Raw genomic sequence first — 21,196 nt, forward strand, 5'->3', positions numbered from 1 at the left:
GCTCCACAGCAAAGACACGGAACACTCTCACCCCCGCCCCACCCCTGGCAGCCAGCCACGTCGCCACCAAGTTGAAGAGGACGCCAGGAAGCACTGCGATGGGCCCTGTACCAACAGTGCCCCCCTCCACCCCCCTGCCAGCCTAAGTGATTTTCCCAAGTAGGTGGCTCTAACGACACAGTCACTAGAGCCTTGATCTAACACATCCCATTAGCCTTTCACGCGCAGTTTCCACTGAGAAAACGCACGCTGCTCCCGTCCACCTCGGGGCGCCCGAGGGCTCTCAGGTACGAGAGCGGCCATGCGGCTGCCGGGCTGGGCCGTAGGCTCTGCCCCACCAGGGCCCAAGGTATGCCAGCCTTCAGAAGGCACCCTGGTGCACAAGGCATTATACATTCTGGGGCTGTCACCTGATCATCCTGCAGTCGCTTGTGCAAAATTGAAACAGTGTGTGGTACTTGCATGTTTCATTCTATACAAAAATCGTCCCTCCCTCCCCTACCCCTATGCTTTAAACATTTATATAAATTTTTATTTAAACAGTAAGTTAGAAATCTTATTTACATTAATTTCTTTGTTCTCCCAAAAGCACACCCCACCCCTTATAGGATATAAATGTTCACCGAAACTGGTTTGCGTTACTGTTTTCAGGAGAGAGCAGGGAGAAGAATGAGCCTCCAGCTAAACTGTCCCGACATCTACAAAGAAGCGGGACACGGCTCAGAAGCCAGTTTGCCCGGCTCTCGCAGGGCCCTCACTCAGACCCAGAACAAGGCAGGGTTCAGGTCGTCTCTCCTCTTCTCCACCTCTGAGGTGGGATTTATTTTTGTTTTCCCAGTCGCGGACCACCTGGAGCCCCGGGGCGTCACAAAGCCCACGAGGCCGCCAGGGTTTGGGGCTCCTCCGGTACTGGCGTCACCGGCCAGTGAGGGAGGCCTGCAGGCACCGCAGGCCCTGGTTAAGGGTCACAGTCCCTGGCCACCGGCAGGTATCACAGTGCATCTTCTTCACTGCAGCCTCCGCCGATCATGAAGCGGAACTCCTGGAGGTTCGAGACACCGTGGAAGTGAACAAAAGCGCCAGCCACCACGAAGATGTGGAAGAGCTGATGGGAGTGAAACTGGAGCGGGGCGGGGTGTGGGGGAGAGAGACACATCGTTAACCGTTGGCAGAAGGTCCTGAAGATCATTTACGCTGAGCAGGGAGCGGGAGTGGACGCCACAGCTCAGATTCCAGGCGTCCACAGACCTCGGAGCATCCAGAAGGCATATCACATTCTGCTGAGTTGAAGGCCAGCTGTCCCCACAGAAATCAAGCTGCGGCCCTAAGCTCGAGACATGAACACATACATGCCTGACACTGGGGACCTGGCGGACTCGGGGCAGGTGCTGCCAACAGGCCACAAAGCCCTGAGGACCCCGTGATGCCGAGCGGCAGGCGATGGTCAGACACAGGGGTGCTTCCCTCACTGCTGTCATGGACTAGAACATCATTTAAATGCTGCTCTCCTGGGAAACAAAGGGACTTCCAGGGTGGGGTAGAGAGTCAAAATACCTGGTGGCTAGAGTTTCCTTCAGCTCTAAGACGCAGAATTACATGAAGATACAACATCAAAAGACTAGTAAAGGGGGACTTCCCTGCTGGCGCAGTGGTTAAGAATCCACCTGCCAGTGCAGGGGACACGGGTTTGAGTCCTAGTCCGGGAAGATCCCACATGCTGCGGAGCAACTAAGCCCACGCGCCACAACTACTGAAGCCCGCGCGCCTGGAGCCTGTGCTCCGCAACAAGGTAAGTCACCGCAATGAGAAGCCCGCGCAGCACAATGCAGAGCAGCCTCCCCACTAGCTGCAACTAGACAAAGCCCGCACACGGCAACGAAGACCCAACGCAGCCAAAAATAAATAAATAAATAAATAACATTTATTTTTAAAAAAAGACTAGGAAAGGGACTTCCCTGGTGGCGCAGTGGTTAAGAATCTACCCACCAATGCAGGGGACAGGGGTTCGAGCCCTGGTCCGGAAAGATCCCACATGCTGCGGAGCAACTAAGCCCATGCGCCACAACTACTGAAGCCCGCGCACCTAGAGCCTGTGCTCTGCAACAAGGTAAGTCACCGCAATGAGAAGCCCACGCACCGCAATGCAGAGCAGCCTCCCCACTTGCTGCAACTAGACAGAGCCCGCACATGGCAGCCAAAAATAAATAAATAAAATAAATAAATCTATTTTTTTAAAAAGACAAGAAAGGGACTTCCCTGGTGGTGCAGTGGTTAAGAATCTACCCGCCAATGCAGGGGACACGGGTTCGAGCCCTGGTCCAGGAAGATCCCACATGCCGCGGAGCAACTAAGCCCATGCGCCACAACTACTGAAGCCTGCGTGCCTAGAGCCCATGCTCCGCGACAAGAGAAGCCACTGCAGTGAGAAGCCTGTGCACCGCAACGAAGAGTAGCCCCCGCTCGCTGCAACTAGAGAAAGCCTGCGTGCAGCAACAAAGACCCAACGCAGCCAAAAATAAATAAATAAAATAAATAAATTTATTTATTTATTTGAAAAAGGAGTGGGAAAGCAGGGCCTTTTACTTCCTTCTCAAGTCAGAAGCTGGTCTACAAGCCTGCGATGGCTCTGACTGAACCTGCTCTGTTGAGTGCTAGTTCACATCAAAGGAGATTACTGCTCAGTGCACCAGGTACCACTTCAAAACTTACACTATTCTCTCATCGTAGTCTCAACATGAAAAATGGCAAAACTCATTATCAAGGGAAGGACATTGATTTTAGAAGTGTAAACTAGAGGGATCCATAAGTCACTTCCCAAGAGATACTTCCTAGGAAACCAAAGGGGATTCATTTTCCAAAAAGGCGGGGAGGGGTGTGAAAATTTCTCCATATCAGTGTCAAAACCATGATGAGGCAATCTCAGAAAGATAAATTTGATTATCTGAAGTTCCAAAGATGCCCTAAATCAGCATTTTCTTTTACATGAATAGCTGATCTTGGAAGAGACAGCGGAGCAGCTCAGTGTGTGACCATCCGTAGCTGGACGAGGAGCAGGGTCCTGGACGGCCAGCCTCCGCGTCCCACAGCGCCGCACTGCTGACACGCCGCAGGCCACCTTCAGCTACAGAGTGTCTGTCCGTTGGTCCCGTGTATTTCCTGCCCCTCTCTCCTCCTTTCTTACCATCAACCACATCCAGTTATCCTACCTCCCCTTCCAGCCAAACACGTGGATCAGTCCCTCATTACAAATCACTGAATTTTGGTATCAAAAAGGACCCTGGTAAAAACCTGGTCTGTCACCCTCATCTCATACACGAGGAAAGCAGACGAAGAAGGACTAGAAGACCTGCCACACAGGGTAGGGCACAGGAGCACAGACGGAAATTCCACTCCCGCCACCTAATAGGCAGGGGTGCTGGATAAGGAGTTACCTAATCTCCCGAAGCCGCATTTCCCAAGCTGTCAAGTGAAGGCACTGATAACAGCTGTGACACTTTATGGGGCCAGTGTATCTAACGAGGCCGTCCCTGTAAAGTGCTCCCTCAGCTCTGCGCCAGGCACCACCACATGTCAGTTACCAATAAACACTAGTCAGTACTGTACTTACTGTCCAGAGAGACACAAATCATGAGGGAGACTGAGGGCTAGGATACACATATCTGGATTCTGAGTCTGAAACTTCCTCAATTATTCCACTTCCCCGTGTGCCAATAACCCACTAACAGATAGACACTGACCACCCCTGACCATACTCACCCAGATGTCACACTTGCCGGGAAAGAAGCGCTCGGGGATGCGGGCAGCGTACAGGGCTGCTCCCGTGATATACAGGCTGGCCATCAGCATCAACCAGCCAATCTGCCCTATGGTGGCGGCCTTCAGGAAGCCCTCCGAGATGACATAATGCAAGGTGGGAATGACGCCACTCAGGCCAAGGCCCAAGAACACTCCTGGGGATCGTAAGAACACAGTGAAAATGAGGAAGAAGAACTTTGGCACGGTACCAGTGATTCTGTAAACTGAATATTTCACAGCAGGATGCAACAACATCAGCTTTTTGGTCAAAAGGAAAAAGAAGGTTCTTCAAACTCTGTGATTCTGACATGCAAGACAGCACATCTAAGTTCTAAAAAGGAGATCTATTTACAAATGCAAAGAGCCTCCTGCTGAGAAAGGCTTAGCTTAACAAGTCAGCAGTCTTCAAGGGGTTTTGAATTACCTTGCAGAGTGTTTTAGAAACAGACAGCTCTAGGGGTTTGCTCAAAGCACCCCTAAATGCTGCTTCTTTAAAGACACAGATTAGAGTACAGAGCAGTTTTACATATTTCATCTTCCCTTTGAGGCACCAGACATTCCTGGGGTAAGAGCAGGGTGGAAAGGACGGAGGTGGGGATGAGGAAGGGAGAGGGCCCCAGAGCACCAGTCAGACACAGTCTACCAGCAAGGCTCCACGACAGCTGACTGCCCTCAAAACCCTCTACAGCAATGTTTTTCAAACTTCTGGATATGACCTAGGTTATGAGACAAACTGAGTCTGGATGAGCATTTTTTTTTTAATGAACTAGACTAAAATAAAAAATATCAACAAAAAATCAGACTGTGTCAAGTGGAGGGTTAAGTGCCATTTTGTCCAAGTTTTATAATTTATATATATATATATATATATATATATATATATATATATATATAAAATAAGACACGTTTAGGGTTGTAACAGAAAATGTCACAATCAAAAAAAGTTTAAAGGTAACGCAGATCTAAAACCACTGTGAAGGGTGTGGGTCAACAAAGCACCACAGGGACGTCCCCCAGCAGCCAGGAGCTGCTCCCACGTTCTGACACACAGGTAAGAATGACCTTTGTCAAACAAACCACCATGTGGTAATAAGCTTTCTCAAAAACAAGGTGTCTATTGCTTGCTTTGGATGTTACAAGCAAGCGCCCACCGATGGGCACCAACGCCAAGTGCACACTTGTAGATGACACAGGCGTCCCCGAGGGCGGAGCAGGGGCGGTGCTGTCTCACTGTTTCCTAGCCCACCCCACTCCCCGAAAACATCGTGCTCCTGTCTCTTCACTGCGCTTCTCCTCCATGTGCTAAGCGGAGGCTGCCCGTGGTCGTGCCCATCATGCCCAAAGCCAAAGGCTCAGGAACGTGGTCCCTGTGATGTGCACAGACTGCAGGCCGTGCAGCGCCACTCAGCCAGAGTGTCCCCATCTCTCGTGCTCCAGGCTGAACACTGCTGGGGAAACCGAGTTCTCTGCGAGTTCATGATCAGCCTCTCTATTCAAAACATTGTTTTCTTTTCCAATACCTGTTCCCCCCAAGATTGAGGCATATCACAGGAAAGGGGAGGACTGAAACCCAGGAGGACCTGGTGGGGCCCTCCCAGGCACAAAAGCCCTTCTGTGTCCCCCACTTCTTATTTGCACGATAAAGGTTTCAGCCTCCTAGACCTTTCCTGAGTTCCAAAGGGCAGATTCCAACAGTTACTAATTAGAGGAGTGAGGGAATGCAGGAGCAAAGGCGGAGCAGTCAAGAACAGCAGTGCAGGAAAGGGGCACCGGCCGGTTCCTCCTCAAGGGACCCAACCTGATGCATGTCTCAGAGCTCTTCTATAGGAACTGGGGCCCACCCGGTGGAGGATGGTGGCTTCAGGCTGAGCACAAGCACGGGGACCCCAGACTGGCTGGAACCAGAAGGCCAACGATTGAGGTTTCTGGAACACCACCCTGTTAACCCCCCATCAATCAATCAGAGGAAGGTCACACACCATGCAGACCTCCCCCAAATTTTGCCTATAAAAACTGTTCCCCCAAAACCATCAGGGAGTTCAAGTTTTCTGAGCACTAGTTGCCCCGGACTCCTCGTCTGGCGCCTTACAATATAAATGCCGCACTGTCCTCCACCACAAGCTGGTGTCAACAGACTGGCACGGCAAGCAGACCCAGGTCTGGTTCAGTAACACTGGAGCCAACCCTGACCACTGCTCATGTGCTCAAAGAAATCCTCAAAAGGGAAGAGGACAGAGTTACAACAGTGCTCATTAACATGAAGTTAATTCTAACTTCTAACCTTCTAGGTAACTGCAGATAAACGGTGGCTTGGACTTTGATACAAAATGGTTTAAAACAAAAAGGTTGAAAGGAAAAGTATTCCTTCTAATACTTCCTGTTCATTCTCAGGAGGTACTGGGTTTGACACTGGGTGGGCAGAAAATTGAAGACACAGCCCTGGCTCCGAGGGGTCAGTCACCAGTCCAGGCCCTCACACAGGAAGTACTCACACAGGAAGGGGCTTTTGGCTTTCCACTGATCTCCAACTAAACAGGCATTATCCTAAATACAAAAAGGCTCTTTATCTCTACATCAGAAAAGATGTGTGGTGCCTCTTTAGAACACAATCAGTTGGGAGTGAAGACTTTTTTTTTTTACACATTTTAAAATGAAAATACACAGGAAAAAAAATGTTTTTAATAAAATGAAAATATATAACAAAACAAAAAATGACAACAACAAAAAGAATTAATCCCTATAAAAAGTACCCCTTGAGCTGAGAAAGAGGAATCATTATTTTACAAAGGTTACGGAGTCACAGCCATAAGGACAGTGTACGGGCCTAAACTCATGTACACTGTATTGCTCCAAATACGTCAACTGCAATAGCTCAGCACCCCCTCCACTCTGACACCCCTACTACATTACGAGGCCCTCGAGAACAGGAACTGTGATTTCTCCATCTCTGCATCACAAGTACCTCACGTAATGCTTGGGCAACGGTGACCCTTTAACGAAGCCTGGCAAATAGACGCGGGTCCAGTGTGGGCCCTCTGCGAGCTCTTACCTGCTCTCACCCCCCGGTACTGCGGAGTAGCGAACATGTCCCACTGGGAGACGACAATGGCTGCGATGCCCAGCCCACAGATGACAATCAAGTAGATGAAGCACGGTTGTGGGTTACAGTAGAAAGAATAATAAAGCCAAGGGACAAAGCTTCCCATAATCAGAAGAGCAATACCAGAGTAATCCAGTCTAGGACAGAAAAAAAAAATGCATTTAATGTTAAAAATTACTGCCTGCTACAGGTTCCGATCAAAGTTCCCAGCGGATGGTATCAAGGGTTCTGCCACCTCCGCTGGAAGTTCTCCCCTAGCCCATGGACTCGACATCACTCATCAAATATGGACTTTGCAGATACTTACTTAGAGAAGACACGGGAGACCCCTTCTGAGTGGCAGTAGACTGTGTGGAACAGCCACGAAAAAGAAAGGCAGAGAATGGCCCCCAAGAAGAATAATCCAAAGACCACCTTCTCTTGCAGGGGGGCCACAAAGGAGATGTTTGGACGAAACATATAAAAGATCCCCAGGCACAGGAAGAACACACAACCTAGGAAAGAGCACGGGAAGAGAGAAAGGATTAGCCTTTTGAAGATATACTCAAGTGTTATATACTGATTATGTTTTCAGTCCTGACATCCAAATCGAAAGTTCCATGAGAACTTTCCAAATTTTTCCAAATAACTGAACCTTATCCAAAATGTTGGTCTACTCCAAATACTGTTGGTATCATATGCTCCTCAGTTTCACAAACTCAGTATACAGAATAACTTACTACTAATCCAAAAAAGAAAATAGACAATGCCTGCTACTTCTTAAGAAACTAGAAGAGAGTGGCATGGACTTATATACACTACCAAATGTAAAATAGCTAGCTAGTGGGAAGCAGCTGCATAGCACAGGGAGATCAGCTCGGTGCTCTGTGACCACCTAGAGGGGTGGGATAGGGAGGGTGGGAGGGAGATGCAAGAGGGAAGAGATATGGGGATATATGTATACATACAGCTGATTCACTGTGTTATAAAAGCAGAAACTAACACACCATTGTAAAGCAATTATACACCAATAAACATGTTTAAAAAAAAAGATTAAAAAAGTAGAAAAACCCACTTCTACCTCTAGATCCCATGTGAAATTTCATTTATAAAGTTTTTGGCGTATATGTTGCAGCCCAGGTTTCAAAGACCCATTCTGCATTTTCCTTTGCAGTGAATGCTGATACCTCCAAACTCTGCTAGGAAATACAGCTTTTCTCCACCAATAGCTGTCAAGGAAGCTTATGCTTCTCTGGTCCTCACCCGTTGGCCCAACAGACTGGGGAGGTTAAGGACAGTGAAATGCCCATTTGGGCCATTTCATAACCAGTTTTTAAACTGTTCTTCACAGTGAGATACCATGTTCTTATTGCCTAGGGAAAGGCCACTTAACACAGGACAGGCACAGAAATTAAGAAGTTAAACATTTACTAAGTGATTCTGTTTGATCCATTTAATAAAGCATTTACCCTTGAGCAGAAGTCAGCAACAAACTTGATTGTCTATTCTACTCTCACTGCACTAGCAGTCTGGAACTTGCAGTCACAGTGGAAATCAAATGCAAGATAAGAAATGTACATCAAATTGGGTAAGGCCAGACTATTCAGTATATTCACAAGGTTATGCAATCATCACCACTATTTAATTCTAGAACATTTTCATTACCCCAAAAAGAAGTCCTATACCTGTTCAGCCATCTCCCATTCCCCACTAGACAACCCTAGGCAATGGCTAATTTACTTTCTGTCTCTATGGATTTCCCCATTCTGGGTATTTCACGTATATGGATCATACCATACTTGGCCTTTGCGTCCGGCTCCTTCCCCTTCGCATGTTTTCAAGGCCCACCCATGTTGTAGCACATTATCAGCAGTTCACCCCTTCTATGGCCATTATATGGATATACATACACATTTTATTCACCCGTCAGCTGATACATGGGTTGTTTCCACTTTCAGCATTATTATGAATAATGCTAAGAACATTCATGTACACATTTTTGTGTGAACATGTTTTCAATTCTCTTGGATATATACCTAGAATTAAAATTGCCGGTAACTCTGTTTAACTTTCTGAGGAACTGCCGAACTATTTTCTGTGGGCTGCACCATTTTACCTTGCACCAGCAATGCACGTGAGTTCTAACCTTTCCACATCCTGGCAAAGACTTGTTACTTTCCATTTTCTTGATAACAGCCATTCTAGTGATTGTGAAGTGGTAGCTCGCTGCACCTCCTCAAATGACTCAGGATGTTGAGCATCTTTTTGTGTGTTCACTGGCCACTGGTATGTCTATTCCGATGCTTTCCCCATTTTTAAAACTGAGTTGTCTTTTTATTGTTTAGTTGTAAGAATTCTTCACTAGACCCTTACCAGATATATGACTTGCAAATATTCTCTCCCATTCTGTGGGTTACCTTTTTACTTTCTTGATAATGTCCTTTGACATACAAAAGTTTTTATTTTTTATTTTTTTAATTTTTTGGTCACGCTGCACAGCATGTGGGATCTTAGTTCCCCGGCCAGGGATCGAACCCATGCCCCTTGCATTGGAACTGTGGAGTCTTAACCACTGTACTGCCAGGGAGGTCCCAAAAGTTTTAATTTTTTTTAAAACATTTTATTTATTTATTTGGCTGCGTCAGGTCTTAGTTACAGCGTGCGGGCTTCCCTCTAGTTGTGGCGTGTGGGCTCAGTAGTTGCGGTATGCCAGCTTAGTTGCCCCACGGCATGTGGGATTTTAGTTCCCTGTGTCCCCTGCATTGGAAGGCGGATTCTTAACCACTGGACCACCAGGGAAGTCCCAACTTTTTAATTTTGATCAAGTCCAATTTATTTTTTCTTTGGTTGCTTATGCTTTAGGTGTCAATTCTAAGAAACTGTCACTTAATCCAAGGTCATAAAGATTTACATCTATGTTCTCTCCTAATGGGTTCATAGTTTCAGCTCTTATGTTTAGGTCTTTGATTCATCTTAATTTTTCTATATGGTGTGAGTTAGGAGTCCAAATGCATTCTTTTGCATACTAGTTACTCAGTTTTCCCCAACACCATTTGTTGAAAAGACTGTTCTCTCCCCCACTGCATTCTTTCTTTAATGTGCAATCATGATGGAAAGAAATATCACAGATCACATTCTGCTTCAAGACAAATTGAAATTGAATTGTGAATATTCTAAGTAATGACTTTCAAAAATCAGCTTACTTCTATTAAATAACTACCTTCCTCTCCATGCTCATTAAAATATTATAACCCATTCTGTACAGTGCCCTTTCCTTTGCCTGGTTTAAGGACATGTCTGAAAATCTAGTAGAGAGAAATACAGCCTAGCTATAATAAAATCATCGTGTCAACGAGGACTGCCACAGAGACAACCACTGAGAAACTTCATCATACAAATCCAGAAAACAAAAACGGCAAATCCAAAATACATTTTTTAAGTTCCGTCCTTACCCTCAATTACACTGGTGGGGGGAGAAACAGAATGATCACACTGTATCACTGCTGTTACATACCTAAGAGATGTGTCCAGATGTTGCCTGTCTCAGTGTGTATTCTGAAAATGCTCTTAAAACAGGCCCGGAAAGAAGGCATAGGGGGCCGGTGTCCATGCAAGAGGAAGTCATTATCCTTGAGCCAGTCGGGTAGCACGTCATGAGGGATTACTCGCCACCGACCTTCCCAGACCTGGAAGCATATCAGCAAATACGGCTAAGTTTAATGTCAACTGAGCAATACTGACAGCTCTCTCTTACCACACTGGCTTATAATGAGAAAAAAAATACCTTATCTTTAGAAAGACAAATAACACTCAAAGGCATAATGTCCTGTATTCTGAGGTTTTAAAACCTTGATTGAGGAAAAACATTTTTTTAAAGGCAGGGGACGGGGGGGGGGGGGGGGGGCGGGGACAGGACTTTTCTTAGGAAAAGGGAAGAGCAAATGAAATGAAGTCATAGAAAATACTCAAAAAGAGTGCTTTCAAGCTCTGTTTCAATCTGGCTAAAGGCAGAGTGCGGGGGCTGAAGTCCCACCCATACAGACACCCCGCCCCTCCTTCATCCTCCACCACAGACTTCACCTCTGAAAAATCCCTGTCGGGTTAAATAAGACCATTTTTATACTTAATATCCCTGTTGGTGAAAAAAGAGCATAGACTCACACTTCTGTACCTTCTGCTACAGTCTCTCCCTCTCCCTTACTCTCTCTCTTCCCATCACAGCAAACACGGCAAGTGCAGAAGAGCACAGGCGTCAGAGAATCTTGGATCTCTGCCATTAACTAGCTGAATGAGCTTTAATTAATTACGAAATCCTCAAGCCTCGGTGTCCGCATTTATAAAACGAGGACACGAGGGCTTCGATCGCTTGGCGAGGAAGCTGTGAGGATCACCGGAAACGACCCAAAGCACTTCATAAATGAGGCGGCAAGCCCCAGCATCCACCCCAAAGGTGATGCGCAGTCCTGCCTGTCCCCGCAGGCTGCCATCCGAGAGCTCAGGACCAATGCTGCGGAGCCGGCAAAGGGGCTCAGCCCTCCTGCCCTCCGGGTCCCCTCTTTCCTCGCTGTCAGGCCCCCGTCAGACTCTAAAGGAAAGGGATCAGGAGTGTGGAAGCCCCTCCTAAAAAGGGTGTGTCTTCACTCTGCTCCTCATCATGTCTCTCAGCCCAGTGAGCTCACACCGCAAAATCACTTAAGCCTAAAAACTAACCTGCTTCTGCTGAGCCAAAAAGATGCAAGGAAGGATGCAGGAACGCGTCTACTATGGCTTCCACTCTGACAGCGACGCCCCTGTGGCCAGCAGCACGGCTGAACCCCACACCTGCCAGCCACCACGCCCACCCTGTCCCCCAACTAGAGTCTGCTGTCCCCTGCTCCCCCTGATCCTTCCTTAGGGGCGTTTGCAGAGAACGGATCCTCTGGGCAACTCCAAAGGGAGTGGACACAAACAGCTGAAGCACAGCAGTGACACACTTCACACTCAGACTTCCTCTCCCTTCTCTCCCTACCCTCCCCGCTGGCCCTTTCACCTTCCAACTCAAATCCTGGGGCCTGGGCTAATCTGGCCATTCCCTGCTTGTTCCTAACATACAACAAAATAAAATAATTTGTTACAAGATGCTGCTACTCTGTTTTATTTTGGGAGAATTTTATTTTCTAAGATAGAAATCAATCCTCACCTCCCTCAAGGCAGTTCACAACATGGAAACAGCACTGCTGTGATCATATGAAAAGTGCTACTGTGTCTTCCACCATACAGCCAAAATAGTCAAAAAGAATGCCGAGTTTCTTACATGCTTACATTGTCAGAGTGACTTTCCCCATTGTTTCTAAACAAACATTCTGGTGTCTAAAGACTGGGCCAAGGAGCTGTGCTTTCATAATTATACTGTAATAGTGTCATTTTCAGACACTGCACCCACGTGGCTCAACTTGCAGTGCAGCCAAATGCCAACCCAAACAGGTATTCTCTTTCCCCTCCTGGGGAAGAATAAGGTCACAGCTTAGTCAAAGACACATTTATTTATAAGCTTGACAAGGACAATGCCCAAATCAAACATCTTAGCAATGGTCCACTAGGTTTGTATTAGACCATATAATGCACAAAACTTAATTTACAAAAGTGACCCACAGAACACCTCCTATCCCACATGGGCCTGACGATGCTCGTAAACAGCAACTACTGAAGGCTGGGAAAGAGGTACCAAGATCAAACTTGGATACTCTGTAAGCCTAACTGCTTTTGTTCCCTATCCCTATAAGAAAAGCTTTTCCAAAAGGGAAAGTACCTGGACCAGGAAGGTGACAGGACACTTCATTTTAAACTGTCTGTCTACTTGCTTCCAATCCAAGAAAGAACCCTGTGTCACTAGGTTTATCAAGGACAGTCAGGTGCTGGGCCACAATGTGTGGGGCGACCCAGGAAGCCTCTCCCTCTGATCACAGACACACTGCTAGCGGATGATAAGGGACTGGTAATAATCACTACTTTTCCTTCAGTAAATTATAGTCTGTAGCAAAAAAGTGCCCATTTATTCACCCATTAGCTCTTAAACTGGAAAGTTTTATCTGCTTTATTCTCTACTCTTGGTTCAGAAGGGAGAACAAAAAGACAGTCAAGTTAGCTACAGGACCCCACGGATCCATTAATATAAACATCCCTAATGGCCGGACACTGAATATTGAACTTTGAGATTTAACACCAAACTTGCTTTTTGAAAAACAAAATATATCTTTTGTATCCCTTTGTGCCAATTCTCCAGAGACACTGATTACTAGAATGGGTCTATTGTTTTGCTTGGCTTTTTCTCCACCAGTTTTCAAACACTGATTCAAATTTCCTAGGCTCTAAAAGTAGATCCATAAATGTTTAGACCCTCCCCCCACTCCTCCCCCACCTCGTCCCCCCATCCCTCAATCCCTCTGTCTTGGAAGAGATGTCTATATCCAGGTTATAACATTCTCTTCTCAGCTCTGGTCCAAAGTATAGGACTCTAAGTCAACTGGCCCCAATTATTTCTAGAATCATTGTGAATGTAGGAAAACCTAAATTTAGTTCTCAGGATCTACGACTACATGCATAAAAAGTCTTGGTTTCATAAAACTCATGAAAAAGCTAAGTGTCAGAAAAATTTTTCTCTAAATGATCAAGAGTCCTTCAAAAATGTTTAATAAATGAATTTACACACACACACACACACACACACACACACTGAATTGTGTTGACCTGAGGTCATACCTGCCAGGGCTCCTATGGATCCAATGGACCGAGCGGCTATACCCATACCAGGGTCCCTGACCATTTTCTCTAAACAAGCAACCCCAATTCCAGTTACCATTTTAGGTGGGAAAAAATCCCCACATGGATCCTAATGAATCAGAAAACATACCAGGCTACACTGAAGATACTAGATGTGTGTGAAAACTGGGCAATTCCTATCTGAAGAGGAGTCTGATTAGCCACACAATCCCTAAGAAGAGTAGCACATTTGCTATCACAGTAGGACAGATTCAAGGGACTTGGAGATGGCACTTCAGCATCTCCAGGCATCAAACACCCCCAATTTTTTCATTCTGTCTTGTCTAAATGGTCAACAGGACACCTATTCTGTGAACCTATTTTCAGGAAAGCCTTGTTTCCCAGCTGGATAAACCTTTATCACAGCTGTGCAGGCAAACAAAGAACTTGTGCCTTGAACAGGGTTAAAGTCTTGACACTGCTCCTGCCCCCCACACCGCCACACGCCTCTCTCCTTAAAGTTTCCTGTTTGGGAAGGACTAAACATACAGCACAGAAATGACAAGAAAGGGCCACCTTACCTTGCACACAAACTCTTCCATTCTCTCCATGGCGTGGTGGGCTTGTAAGAGGGGGGACATGCCCATAAACCCCTCGTCCTCCTGAGACGCTCCATCATCGCACCGATGTTCCTCCAAGCTCTGCAAGGCAATCACAGAAACAGTCAGGGACAGAGACCAGGAGCCAAAGGAACCAAACAATACCTTTTCCTTGAAGAATTACAATGAAATTCTCTTAAGGTCAAAACAAGGCTCCGACAAGTAACAATATAGGAAGTAAGGTCTGTTTATTACAGAATTGTTATGAGTACTGAAAATGAACAAGAGGTGCCGGATTCTTCTCTGACAGACAACTGAACTACGGCAGCAGCATTCCTAGGCAAGGTGTAGCCTTGAATGCTCTGTTGTGTATTTTAAGAATTATACCCACAGACCACAGAATACTATCACACATATAAAGTTGAGAGATTATTGAGGGGAAATCTCCAAGAATCCCACCTGGCACATGTAAAATAAATACAATGTGGTAAGTGCTCTAGGGGAAAAGAAAGGAGGAAAAAAACTACACTTACTAAATTCTTAAAATACACCAAGCACAAAGAAAAGGCCATCTAACTGAATCCTGACAACCACCTTACTAGAACAGCATTCTTATCAAAACATATAAAGAACATGAGGCAAAGAGGTTAAGTAAGTGGCGCAAGGTTAAAACTAACAAAGTGGAAAAGTAAAAAACACGAAACCCATCATCCTTCCACACAGGTGAGGAAATGATCACAGTGTCTGGGGAAATGCAGGAAGACGCGACAACCTGCAGTCTCCCGGTCAAGGTGCCTGCTGGTTTAGACAAAAGGAAGTTGTAAGAAGGGCCATGGACTAGAACTCAGGAGATGCCAGGAGTAAGCCTGGTTTAACCGCTAACGTCGACGGTTTTCTAGACAAGTCGCTCAACCTTTCTGAGCCTCAATTTTCTCATTTCCATTTCAAAGGAGAAGTTTAAATCTCTCCAGTCTTCTCCATCCTCTAAAATCTGGTGGTTCTGTCACTCAGTGAATAATGACAGCACAGGAAATTACTTCCTAAGCTAAGTGTCTGCCAGGTGAACAGCACTGCCCCCGTAACTGCATGAGGGAGTGAACTGACCCTCTTCTCCCTGCGATCAGAAAACTAACCGGGGAGGCTGAGCACACGGAGGTCATCTACCACAAAACTTGAATTTGAACATGTTTCAAAAGAAATCCTCAGATTTTACTTTCTTCGCTTTTCTAGATAACTAGAGGCTATCAAGCAGCATGTGAGACATGCTATGCACCCAATCTCAAGTTTCTAAAAATTATGTTCTCCAAGAAAACTATCTTGAATCCGCTTCTCTACTCTTCTCACCAATAAAACACCCTCCTCTTCTCCACTTACCTAAACTCACCTTCCAGCCCCTCCAGCCAGCCCATCACCAGCACATTCCTGTTTAAACCTCTTGACTACTCTCGCACAGTGTTTCTCTACCTTTCCTTCAAGAAGGTTCCATGTTTCCCTCCCACACCCCTCCACAACCCCCTCTACCTTCCTAGGAACATTTTTTAGATTGCCTCCCCCAATCCTGTGAAATTTCAATAACACAGGTATTAACACAGCCATCTGGAGGGCTACAAACCATTGTAACATTTCAATGTATTTCACTCCCTGCAAACAAGAAGCCATTTTCACCAGAAAATGCAGGCTCCACCTAACCCATAACATGCCTCCTCTTCTGAATTTCTTCAGCACTTCAAGTCCACACTGCTCATTTGACAACTACTGTACAGCTCTTGTTCACTGACTTACACTGTTTTATTTCATATTTGATAGAATGTTACTTTTTCACTGTAACGCTTCCTAAACTAGATTTTAAGTGTATGTTTGTCTTCTTCCATTGCTCCCATAACAGCTCTGTGCCAATATTTTATATACTTACAAAGTTGCTAGATTAATTAATGCTTTAAAAGATTTAAGGATTGTGCTTTATTAAACAAAAGTGATAAAATTCCATTAAATCATCAATTATATGAAAACTGAAAATAGACAACAGCTTGAAATGATTAGCGGACTGATTTTTTTAAGTATAAAATGTAAATTTATATAAAACATAAAATAGGTCCAATATTTATGCATGTTTAACATGTAGTTCATTCTTCACAAAGAGAAACAGAAACATGGATTCAATCTTGATTCTCAGACAAATAAATCATGCCAGCAGTTTCCAATAAAACTACAAATACGCACATAGAACACAGTTAAATGTTTCCTGTACTATCAAAAGTAAAACCTGACTAAGTTGCAGACAGTCTGAGATACCAATGGGATCAAGTGCACTTGGATTCACGGAGGACCACTGATAGGGAAAGGCAAGGCAGCCTCACTGGCAGAAGCAAAGACACTTCACGTAGGTAACCTTTACTACAGCCTGAGGTAAGGAAAATGAGGAGAGGGCGCCTCTCTGGGTGGGCACCCACCACTGTCCCTGTCTACAGGGAAGAGAGATGAAGGCATCAACTCCCCATCACAGGGAGGGAGGAGAACAACGGCCCTGCTATGCGGGAGGACAGCTTTGCTTCTCAGCAGTGCTTAACACATGTTTATTACAAGAAAACAGAAAACACTGAGAATGCAATATGTATGGTCTCTGTTGAACACCAAACAGAGGAAAAAACCGTTTATGCACTTAAACAGGTTTTAGGAAAAGTTGGCTTGCCAATGGATAAAAGTGACTCTGAAGCCAGATAAACCTTGACTAATGATTAATTGTGTAATCTTTGACAAAATTATATACAATCTCAATAAGCATCAGTTTCCTCATCTGCAAAATGATTTTAACAACACTGCACTACACTGCACATCTGTTTAAGGAACAAAGATAATGAATAAAAGAAACTATCCCAGGGCCTAGGACTTGGGCAGTAAGTAAGTGATGGTCTTTCTCATGATGATGGGCTACATACTGAGAACACTGAAGTAGGTGCCACAGCCTAGTGGGGAAGGCACCCACGTAAGTAAAACAAACAAACAAACAAACAAAAAAACCCATAGCAATGAGCTAGTCTATAGTATGGACAAGGTCTGATGCAAACAGAAAAGAGAAAAGTTAACTCTGGCACTGCTAGAAAGTTTTCCAGAAAGGTAACATCGGAAGCAAGCCCTGGAAAATGCTTAAGAGTTCACCAGTCAGACATGACAGGGAAAGGTAACAGCCCAAATCCAAAAACACAGAGGGAAGAAAAAGCTCCATACAGAGAGTACAGAGTTTAGCACAGCTGTGGCAACAAAGTCAATGTGATGTGAGGCCAAAGGAGGTGAGTAAGGAAACAATCCAAATGCCTGTGGATGAGGGAAGAGACCCAGCCTGGCTAACAACAGAATACGAGTCAGCCATAAAAAGGAATGAAATAATGCCATCTGCAGCAACATGGATGGACCTAGAGATTGTCACACTGAGTGAAATAAGTCAGACAAAGAGAAATATCGTATGCTCACATGCAGAATCTAAAAAAAAAAAATGATACAAATGAACTTATTTACAGAAACAGACTCACAGACTTAGAGAACAAACTTATGGTTACAGTGGGGGGGGGGGGGACAGTTAGGGAGTTTGGGATTGACATGTACACAAGGCTATATTTAAAATAGATAACCAACAGGGACCTACTGCATAGCACAGGGAACTGTGCTCAATATTCTGTAACAACCTAACTGGGAAAAGAGTTTGAAAAAGAATAGATACATGTATATGTATAATTGAATCATTTCGTTGTACACCTGAAACTAACACATTGTTAATCAACGATACTCCAACATAAAATAAAAAGTTAAAAAAAAAAAGGAATGAAGTTCTGGCGCAGGCCACCACAGGGATAAACTTTGAGAACATCATGCTCCGTGAAATGCACCCCACACAACAATTCCACTTACATGAAATACCTAGAATAACCAAATTCACAGAGACGGAAAGTAAACTAGAGGTTCCCGAACACTGGGCTGGGGGAGGAGGGAATGAAGGTTACTCCGTAAGCCTTTCTGGGGTGATGAAAAACTCTGGAAGTAACAGTAACGGTTGCACAACACTGTGAATACAATCAGTGTCACTGAACTATATACTTTAAAGGGGTTAGAATGGCAAATTTTACATTATAAATTTTGCCACAATAAAAAATTTTTAAAGAAGGTAAAGACGCACAATGTAGCTTTATTCATAATAGTGAAAAAACAGAAATAACCCAATTGTCTAACAATAAGAAACTGGATAAACAAGTGTGATATATTTATATAACAGAATACTCTTCCGTAATAAAGAACTGACACAAAACAATATGGGTGAGTAGCAGAAACATGCCAAGTGAAAGAAGCCATTATTAAGACAGTGTGTATCACATGATTCCATTTGTATCAAGGTCAGCAACAAGCAAAACAAATCTACTATGGTAGGAGTCAGAATAATAGCGACCACTGGGAATGGGGGTGAGGGAGGGGTTACTGGCTGGAAGGGCATAAAGGGAAGTTTCTGAATGATGGAAATAATCTGAATCTTGATCTGCGTGGTTGTCACACATATGTAGTGTCACTGTGCTATATATCTAAGATTTGGGCATTTTAAACACATTTTACTGTGTTTAAATTACCCCATAATACAATGTCTGTGTAAATCATCCCTCAATAAAATGCTTAAAAAAAAAAAAAGGAGGGGGAGGAATGGAGGTGGAGTTAGGTAGGAAGCAGCTCCTTAAAAGCTTCTGATGCTACTGGGCTTCAGGCTTTATCCTGCAGGCAAGGCTGAGCATTTAATGGATATGAAAGCAAAGCAAGCTGGGCACTCGACTTGCACTTGGAAACTATCACTTTGGCAACAGAGAGAAGGTACGGTTGAAGAAGGGAAACAGGAAAGGAGAGAAATAAATTAAGAGAATACTTTACAAGTCTAAAGCAGTTTGATCTCAGCTAGGGGGAATTTTACCCCCACCCCCTCCCAGGGGACATCTGGCAATAACTGGATTCACTTTTACATGTCCCAAGTGGTGGGAATGCTGCCGGCATCCAGTAGGTAGGGGCCAGGATACTGTTAAACACCCTACAATGGCAAAATGTCACCAGGGAGTGAGAAACTCTGATCTAAAGAAATAATGAGAGGGTCTATACACCTCAAATTATGTATGTCACAGTTCAATACTGTGTTCACATCAGAAAAAAAAAAACTTATCAGATCCTCCACTGTGAAAGATGCTAATAAGTGAGCCACTTACTAATAAGGGGTTACTAGTGCTGGGGCTAAATGGTAAGCATTCGTGCAAAAAACTCAAGAAGTATTCACTGAGCAGCTACCACTTTAGAGAGGAGAAACCTGAGGTTAAATGATATGTTCAAGGTAACACACCTGGAGTCAGAAATTCAACTCAGGTCCACAGAGTTCCTGCTCTATTCATTCCCCTCACACAGTTTTCTAGTTATGAAACAGCCTGTTTCTGTGGGTAATAGACGTTGGGCCGAAAGGCCACGACACACACAGACAGCCCTCGTTCCGCGTGGTAGCTCAGGATGTAAAAACTGTGCAAGCCAAAATCACGTACGGCAATCTTAATGACCAGTGGGGACTATTCCATGACCTTAACAAAATGCTGTCAAAACATTAAAAATCTCTGTCAGTTTTACATGTACAAAGAAATAGACTAGTAAAAACCAGTATTTATTTAGCATGCTATGTTTTAGAACAGAAACACTGAGAATTAAGTGTTTATTGGTTAAAAAAAGTTACCAAAAGTGATGTGAGCAGTGTGTGCCTTCTTGTTTAACTTACAACACACAGTGAGCATATTCTCTGTGCCTTGGCAAACTGTCGTACTTTCTAAGTTTGGATCAGGGTTTCAACGTTTTATTCTTTGCACTTTCAAAGTCATGAAACATCCTTAGGCATTCCTTTCATCTGAACTTTCTGCCTGCCACTGGCCATCCACAGCCTCTGTCACACGATACTCCTTTATGGTGACAAGCCTGCCCTCAGTAAGATCCTCTGGCTGCAGATCTAGAATCTCTTTAAGTGGCGGCAGGCAGTGCCAACATTCCCACAGTCAGCTATTGCTTCTCTAACTCCTATTTATGTTTGACTTGATTTTCACGTTCACCATTATCACTTTCATTTCTTTGCTTCACTTTTATCTTTGTCAGCCTATTCCCTCTTTTGATTATCCATTTTTATAAAGGGTCACATGGGTTTATCACTGGGAAGCAACACACTTTGCTGTCTCATGGATTAAGTGAGTAACAGATGTAGACTGACCAGTCACTGACAGACTTTCAAAGAAGTCATCAATACAATGGACATCTACTATTTGCACCATCATCTGTGGACTGGAGAGACAGCAGAGAGTAGGTACTTTAAGAATTACTCACAGTAAATATACCACAGTAACTAAAATTTGAACCATACTGTGGAGGGACTGATATTATTTAACGAACGCATGGTAGCCGAAACTCATGCATGCTGGAAACTTGCAAAGCATTAGGGCTGCCTGTATGCATTTCTCTTCTCACCTTTTACAACTGTCCTTCTATCCAAAATGGTGCTTCTAAAAAGCTAACCTCAATTCAAAGAATGCGATCCTATATGTAAGGCAAGAATTTCACTGTACATTACACCACTAAGATATGTAGCTTCATCCAGGTTTTTTTTTTTGGGGGGGGAATCAGTTTTTTATTAATAAATACCACCAACGGTAATATTTCCACCTCCCATGGTCCAATGTATGTGTTATGAAGCAGAATGTGGTCAGTGGTCAAATACACACCCCAGTAAAGATAAATACTTCCACCCATCCCAACATGTCAGCAAGATTTCTGAATTTTTATAAAAGCACATTTCCTTCAGAAGAGCAAAGTATTAATAAGTCTGCTGACCTACCAAACAGTATCCCCACTTCCCACCCTCCTATAACAGAATACTCACCCACATGTCTTCAAAACACAAATGTCTAAAACACGAGACCATAAAGAGTTATTTGTTGTG

At 44.5% G+C, this 21,196-nt stretch overlaps 1 protein-coding gene across 1 annotated transcript in view; it reads right to left on the reverse strand.

Moving 5' to 3' along the window:
• Nucleotides 1-516: 516 nt before the first annotated feature.
• The window catches only part of ADIPOR2 (adiponectin receptor 2), a 50,275-nt gene continuing 29,595 nt past the window's right edge, over nucleotides 517-21,196 (reverse strand). Inside the window, exons 3-8 of the mRNA XM_081249625.1 lie at nucleotides 14,194-14,313; nucleotides 10,389-10,560; nucleotides 7,203-7,389; nucleotides 6,845-7,032; nucleotides 3,757-3,950; nucleotides 517-1,120 (exon numbers count right to left, since the gene is read on the reverse strand). Coding sequence (XP_081105751.1) covers nucleotides 992-1,120; nucleotides 3,757-3,950; nucleotides 6,845-7,032; nucleotides 7,203-7,389; nucleotides 10,389-10,560; nucleotides 14,194-14,313 — 990 coding nt within the window. The 3' untranslated portion in view covers nucleotides 517-991. The remainder of the gene's footprint in view (nucleotides 1,121-3,756; nucleotides 3,951-6,844; nucleotides 7,033-7,202; nucleotides 7,390-10,388; nucleotides 10,561-14,193; nucleotides 14,314-21,196) is intronic.

Source organism: Mesoplodon bidens (genome assembly GCF_964165515.1).
Source record: "Mesoplodon bidens genome assembly, chromosome: 11".
NCBI lineage: Eukaryota > Metazoa > Chordata > Mammalia > Artiodactyla > Ziphiidae > Mesoplodon > Mesoplodon bidens.